Source organism: Chrysochloris asiatica, unplaced genomic scaffold (genome assembly GCF_000296735.1).
Source record: "Chrysochloris asiatica unplaced genomic scaffold, ChrAsi1.0 scaffold00450, whole genome shotgun sequence".
In the NCBI taxonomy this organism is placed as follows: Eukaryota; Metazoa; Chordata; class Mammalia; order Afrosoricida; family Chrysochloridae; genus Chrysochloris; species Chrysochloris asiatica.
Genome location: NW_006408968.1, coordinates 661,246 through 668,853, shown reverse-complemented (window position 1 = coordinate 668,853; position 7,608 = coordinate 661,246). Strand labels below are relative to the sequence as shown.

General features: G+C 43.2%; 1 protein-coding gene across 1 annotated transcript; it reads left to right on the top strand.

Annotated features, from left to right (window-relative positions):
* Nucleotides 1-1,745: 1,745 nt before the first annotated feature.
* Nucleotides 1,746-2,781, top strand: SCGB3A1 (secretoglobin, family 3A, member 1). Its single transcript, XM_006877259.1, has 3 exons — nucleotides 1,746-1,800; nucleotides 2,131-2,354; nucleotides 2,758-2,781. The coding sequence occupies exons 1-3, from the start codon at nucleotides 1,746-1,748 to the stop codon at nucleotides 2,779-2,781; spliced, it is 303 nt and encodes a 100-aa protein (XP_006877321.1).
* The last annotated feature ends 4,827 nt before the right edge of the window (nucleotides 2,782-7,608 follow it).

Here is a 7,608-nt window from a genome sequence, read left to right as displayed (position 1 = left end):
GCCATTTTTCCAATCCATCTCTCTGGGGGTCTTTCTCTTTTTCTCTGACCCTACACCTGACCAAACATGATATCCTTCTCCAGGTTTCACAGGCATATGAGATTATTGAAAATACCACAGCTTGGGTCATGCGCACCTTAGTCCTGAAGCTGACATCTTTGCTCTTCAACACTTTAAAAAGGTCTTGTGCAGCAGATTCGCCTAATGCAATACGTCATTTGATTTCTTGACTGGTGTGTCCATGAGTGTTGATAGTTGATCCAAAAAGAATGAAGTCCTTGACAACACAAGGTGGTCATGATGTCCTGATAAACACATCAAGAGGAAGTGTATGATTAACTCTTCTGGTGCCTGTTCACTTTATCAAAAGGTACACAAATAGGGACCAGACTTCAAGCAGAACTAGGTGACCATTAACAATTCTAATGATGTTGTTAAAGCATATATCTAAGAAACAGGGATAAGAAGAGAGTGAGGTGTGATGCTTCAGGCAGTGCTTTGTAATATTTACTCTTAGCTAAAGCCTGACCCAAGCCATGGTATTGTCAATAACCTCATATGCATGCGATAGTTGGACAGTGAATAAGGAAGATCGTAGAAGAACTGATGCTTTTGAGTTATGGTGTTGGAGGAGAATATTGAGAAAGTACCATGGGCTGCCAAAAGAACCAACAGATCTGTGTTGGAAGAAGTGCAGCCAGAGTGCTCCTTGGAGGCCAAGATGGCCAAACTACGTCTCTCATACTTCAGACATATTGTCAGGAGGGACCAGTTGCTGGAGAAGGATATCATGTTTTGTAAGGTGGTGGGTCAGAGAAAAAGAGGAAGACCCCCAGAGAGGTGGATTGGCAAAGGAGCAGCATCAATGGGCTCAAGCATGGCAACTGTAGTGAGGTTGGCCCAGGACTGAGCAGTGTTTTGTTCTGCTGTGCATAAGGTCGCCATGAGTCAGCACCAACTCGATGGCACCTAACAACAACATTTGCTGCAGTTGTCCAATCTTCCTAATAATAAAGGCTTTTTTTCTTTGTTTATCTGGAATGTTTGTTAATTGGATTCAATCATAGGGCATTGGACCCAAGCTTTGGGATAACAATGAGGGAAAGGAGTTGAGGAAGGGGGTGGTCGCAGACCTACAGGTTCACTGAGGAGTCTGCAACCTCCCAGCCTTGGGACCTCCACACATCACCCAGCTTTTAGGTGAGTGTTTCTTCCACACCTGGGCTGATGCCCCAGTCTTCTGATCCCACAACACTGTTGTGAGGTTCTGAGTCAGACCAGTTGTTAAATGCCGTTGAGTTGGTTCTTGTATAGGGTTTCTGCGGAGCAGCTGATGGGTTTGAACTGCTGACTTTGTTGTTTGCAGTCCAGTGCTTATCCTACAGTGCTACACCAGAAGTCCAGAAATCACTCTAATTGTGAAGGCCTGGCAGGGAGGGGGATTGTGGAGATAGGTCACAGCCTCGGCTTCTGCTCTCAGGAGAAAAGAGAGGCATTTCTGTCCTGGAGACCCTGCCAAGAGGAAGTCCCCCCTAGACTGGGCAGGGTAGGAGGTACAGGCATCCCAGGGCCCACCACCCAGAGCAGGAAGTTGGCCCAGGCTGAGCAAACAACACATTTTCTCAGCAAGATGGGGTGAGGCTCCAGCCCCTGGAGGGGGCCAGCACAGGGTATATGAAGCCCAAAGACCAGACTTTCAGAAGCGTGTCTTTCAGCCTGAAAGTATCGTGGAGCCCCACTGTACCATGAAGCTTGCTGTCATGTTCCTGGGGCTCTGTGTGGCCCTGGTAAGCCACTCTGGTGAGTGCCTGGGGGTCCTGGCTATTGGAATGGGACATGGGAAGCCACTCTCCCTCAGTACCTCTGGCTCCAGCCTTCTTGATGGTCTCTGGCCCTCCATACTCATGGCCACCCTGCCCAGTGGGCTGGAAGGCCTCACTCAGGAGCCGAGGCTGGGCCAGATCCTTTTCTGTGTCCCCTGTACACAAGGCAGCCATCAGTGAGTAGGCAAAGCTGGGCAAGTTATGAAGGTTCCTTCAGGCACCTCCTGGAGGAGCTGGGTCCTGAGCAGGTTATTCTAGAGACCACCTGGGGACAGGTGGGTAATCTTTCCTTACTTGTGTTTTGCAGCTGCTGCTTCAATTATAAGCTCAATGCTCAAGCCTGTGGCCCAACCTGTAGCTTCTATCCCCGCTGCAGCGGAGGCTGTGGTCAACCCTCTTCTCAGACCCTTCAACCCACTAAAGTTCATGCTGGCCAGCATGGGGATCCCAGTGGATCACCTCATAGAGGGGTCCAAGAAGTGTGTGGCTGAGCTGGGACCTGAAGCTATGGTGGCCCTGAAGGCTCTGCTGGTAACCCGGGCTCCCTGGACAACCCTCTCTGGGTGGGCATCCCTCCCTTCATTCTCCTGAAGAATGGATGCACTTGAGCCCTCAAAATGGGACAAGAGGTGTCCCAGCCCTATTTTAGGGGGAATTTGCTCCCTGTCTGCCTCTGCCAAGCCCTGCATTGGATGTAATGGGACTGACCATGTCTGAACTATGGGGTGGCTATGATGGGTGAGGGGTAAAGAACAGGTTGCATTGTTCATGAGGAGGCTGCCAGTCAACCATACGTTTATGCTAGTCCCAGTGCCCACTCCCATCACCACAATGAACAGGCATCATGACCTGCCCAGGGACCCTCCCCAGGGCCACCCAAATTCTCCCAGTGGCAATGTGGGGGCCACATTCAAGCTTGGCTTCTCCTTTGCAGGGAGCTCTGACATTCTTTGGATGATCCAAGACTGGAGCAGCCCTGCCTGCGGACAAGTTGCTATCCACTTGCAAGGCTGGAAACCCCGTGGCTCAACCCTGGGCATTTACACCCTTCTCCTCCCTTTCTTAATAAACATGGTTGAAGAGCAGTTTTGGGGTTGACATTTTCTGTCTTGACTCGATGCCACTCCTTGCCTGCTGTAAGTAACATTGCTGAAGAAAGAGGGGCCTGGGCCTAGGGCAAGAGCTGGGATTTGGATGGCACCTAAACCACCTCAGGGGAGACACAGGTGGGGAAAGCCTGCCATGTAGGGGCCATGTGCACCATGCCCCAGATCACGTGGAGAGTGTGCATTAAGTGTGTTTATGTGTGTGCATGCGTATGTGAATGCTGACGTTGGAGGTGGCCTGGAGCCAGTGATGGGAGGATATGGGAATGACACAAGTATAATTTGGCTGGATTTGAAAACTAAATTGGGAACTTTTTTTTTTTCCCTGATACACTCTGTAATTGTTTATGAAGTATGAGATTTATGCGATGTTGGAAGATTGGTAAGACTTCCCCAAGCAAAGCCATTTGTTGCTAATATTTGAAAGTTTTTGCCTTTTTCCCTTGGCCTAGATTATTTCCTGGAATGTGGCAGGATTGAGGGCTATAGAAAACATACCAGGCTGTTCCTGGTAGTTTCATTTAAATAACTTAATTACTTTGATCTTTTCTGTTCAACCAAAAGGATTGCCATTTCTGGACCAATCTCCAGTGTTAGTGAAATGTGTCTATAGAACCCAGCCAGGATGTCCATTTTCTTTCTAGCAAATACTTCATTATTGATAAATTACAACTCAAGAACAAACACAATTCTGCTTTGGTTCCTGGGCAAGGCTTTTCCCTGTCTTGATTATCAATATACTATGAACAAACGATTCACTTTCATTTATTTTATGGTAAAATAAGGGTCTGACCTTTCTGTTCCTATTTTGACAAGCAAAGTAGAACAGGGAGGAAGCCACTTGGATCCAAATAAAATTCAAATCTCATTATCAACACATTGCCCCCCAAGATTCTCAAGTATTATGAATCGTTGTGAAAAACTCCAGATCTGGATTAAGGAAAAATGTATCTCTTATTTTTGTTCCCTGAAAGAACCTAGAAACTGACCAACCCAGAAGCAATGAGAATCCTAGCATCCAAATAATGGTCTCTTGATAACCATTTTCCATGAAAAAGAACCAGGGATCTTTATAGAAATGGCTGGTTCTTTGTCTGAAGCAGGAACTCATAACATTTTGCAATACCATGATGCAAGGAAGCTATCAAATACCATATAGCTGTACCAAAAAGGTACAGGAAACAATTTGGATAATGCTTACACTGACCAGAGATGGAGAAGTTTCAACATCAATAATAGTAATAGCTGAAGTGAACAAAGTCATCAAATATGTTCAAATCCAGAAATTATTGATACAAAGTAAAATAATCTTTTGATAACATTTAAAAGACATAGATAAACCAAGTTGTAATTTTGAAAATTAATAAAGGAAATAATCAAGAATGTATCCTGCCTTTTCTATAAAATAATCACTAAATGATGAGGGGAAATACCTTTTTTTTTTTTACAAAAGATGAATGAAAGAATGATAAAATTATATTGCTACAATCAAACTGCAATGAATTGGTTGTTGTTGCTGTAAGGTACTGTCCAGTCAGTACCGACTCAATGCAACTTTATGCAGAACAGAATGAAACACTGCCCACTCCTGTGCCAATGTTGCAATCGTTGCTATTCCTGAGCCCAATGCTGCTGCCACTGGGCCAATTCATCTTGTTGGGGATTTTCCTCTTTTTCACTGATTCTCCACTTTACCAAGCATGCTGTACTTCTCCAAGGACTGGTCCCTCCTGAAAATGTGTCTGAAGTATGAGAGACAAAATCTGGCCATCCTGGCTTCTAAGGAATATTCTGGCTGTGTTTTTTATAACACAGATTTGCTTGTTCTATTGGTGGTCCATCGTACTTTCCTCATGAGCACAATTAAGTGTCCCAGAACACTCATTCTCCACAATGTTATCCATAGCTTGCCATGAGCCACACAATCAAAAGTTGGTGTGGAGCTGTGGGTTAATGTACTGGGCTGCAAAGTTGGTTTGAATCACAAGGCTGGTGGTTCAAATTCACCAGTTACTCCTCAGAAACCCCATACAGGGTTGTTATGGGTCAGAACCAACTCAATGACGATTAATAACTACAACAAATGTCTTTCTGGTATTCTCTGCCTCCAACTGAGATACATCTGATGTCAGCAATGATATCCCTCATTCTACATCTTCATTTGAATCCAATTTAAACCTCTGGCAGTTCCCTGTCAATGTACTATTGCAGCCATTTTTAGATTATCTTTAGCAAAATTTTACTTGTGTGCAATATTAATGATATCCAATAATTTCCACATTCTGTTGAGTCACCTCTGTTTGAAATGGACACAAATATGGATCTTTCCCAAACAATTGGCCTGGTAGCTGTCTTCCAAATTTCTTGGTATACATGAGTGAGTGCCTCCAGTGCCACCTCACTTTGTTGAAAGATCACAATTTGTACTCCATCAATTCCCAGAGTCTTGTTCTTTGCCAATGTCTTCAGTACACCTTTGGCTTCTTCCTTCAGGATCATTGGCTCTTGATCATATGTTACCTCTTGAAAGGGTTGAACATCGACCATTTCTTTTTGTTATAGTAACGTTGCGTATTCCGTCCATCTTACTTTGATGCTTTGTGCATCATTCAATTTTGCCCATTGTTGTTGTTAAATGCCATTGAGTTGGTTCCAATTCATAGCAACCCTGTGCAGGTTTCTGAGGAGCAGCTGGGGAGCTTGAACTGCCAACCTTGCAGCTCAAACCAACATTGCAATAGCCCACAGGGCAATAATCTGCAGCACCACACCAGGACTCCATTTTTTGGTCATAGAATCCTTCAATATTTCAAGTTGAGGCTTGGATTTTTTATTCAGTTCCCTCCATTTGAGAAATGCTGAGCATGTTCTTTGCTTTTGGTTTTCGGACTCCAGATCTTTGCACATTTCATTATATTTGACTTCGTCTTCTCAAGCTGCCCTTTCAAATATTCTATTAAGCTTTTTTGCCTCCTTTCTTCCATTTGCTTCAGCATCTCTATAGTGGACAGCAATTTTCTCTTCTGACATCCATTTTGGTCTTTTCCTTCTTTCTTGTCTTCTTAATGACTTTTTGCTTTCTTCCTGTATGATGGTCCTGATGTCATCCCATAACTCTTCTGGTCTTCTGTCCTTAGTGTTTAATGCAGTAAATCTGTTCTTGAGATGATGTCTAAATTTAGGTGGGATATATTCAAGGTCATAGTTTGACTCATGTGTACTTAATTTTCTTCAGCTTCAGCCTGAACTTGCAAATGAACAGTTGATAGTCTTGTTCCAGTCTGCCCCTAGCTTTGTTTTAACTGATGGTATGGAACTTTTCCGTTGTCTGTTTTCACAGACATAGTCGATTTGATTTCTGTGTATTCCATCTGGTGGGGTCCATAGAGTCAGTTCTGACTAACAGTGACCCTGTATAGAGCTTCCAAGCAGTGGCTCGTGAGTTTGAACTGCCAACCTTGCAGTTCAATTCGACCTTGCGGTCCAGTGCATTATCCCACAATGTCACACCAAGACTCCATCTTTTATGTTGTTTAAAAAAGGAATTTACAATGAATATGTCATTGGTCTTGTAAAACTCTATTATGCAATCTTCAGCATCATTTCTGTCACCAAAAACTCCTCTTTGTTTCCAACCTTTGCATTTCAATTACCAGTAGTTGTTAATACATCTTGACTGTATTGTTTTTTTAAATCATTGTGAGACTGAAGGAATTGATAGAATAGATCTTCAATTTCACCATAACTAGTTTGAGAACTTGGTGAGTAAACTTGAATAATAGTTATATTAACTGGTCTTCCTTGTAGGTATATGGATATTACCCTACCACAGACAGTGCTGTACTTCAAGATGTATCTTGAAATGCTCTTTTTGATGATGAATGTGACACCATTCCTCTTCAATTTGTCATTCTTGGCATATTAAATCATGTGGTTTTCAGATTCAAAATGACCAATCATAGTAGTCCATTTCAGATCATTAATGCCTAGGGTATTGGTCTCTATGTGATACATTTCATTTTTGCTAACTTCCAATTTTCTAGATTCATAATTCATACGTTCCATATTCTGATTATTAATGGATGTTTACAGTCGTTACTCCTAATTTTGAGTTCTGCTCCATCAGCAAATGAAGGTTCCAAAAATTGTACTCCATTAGTGTTATCACGGTCAACTCTACTTTGAGGTAGCAGATTTCTCCATTCATGTTTTGAGTGCCTTTCAACCTGAGGGATTCATCTTCCAGCACTATATCTGACAATATTCTGGTGACTTTTATGTTTCTATATTCAATATTCTGGTGCTGACAGTGTTCCACCACTATTCATAAGGCTTTCAGTGACTAAATATTTGGAAATTGTCTGTCTCTCCCCCTTATTCCTAGTCTGTCTTAGTCTGGAATCTTATCTGAACCTGTCCACCATGGGAGACCTTGCTGGTATTTAAAATACCAGTGGCATAGCTTCCAGAATCACAGGAACACATAAGCCATCACAGTATGACAAACTGATACAAGAGTGGTAGAATCGATTGATAGATGTAGGGATATTGATCAATGACTACTAGTCCCACAAAAAAAAGTTATGGAGGCAGGTGGAGGGGGGGGGGACAGGGCTTGATAGCAGCTAGGGTAGAGGTGCAGTAAGGTTCTCCATCAGCAATACCAAAGGAGCTCTGGT

Bases quoted from the DNA above. Each gene is read 5' to 3' on its own strand.
- SCGB3A1 (XM_006877259.1), top strand. From the start codon at position 1,746: ATGAAGCTTGCTGTCATGTTCCTGGGGCTCTGTGTGGCCCTGGTAAGC. The intron at 1,801-2,130 runs GTGAGTGCCTGG...TGTGTTTTGCAG, and splicing joins GGCCCTGGTAAGCCACTCTG to CTGCTGCTTCAATTATAAGC. The intron at 2,355-2,757 runs GTAACCCGGGCT...TCTCCTTTGCAG, and splicing joins TGGCCCTGAAGGCTCTGCTG to GGAGCTCTGACATTCTTTGG.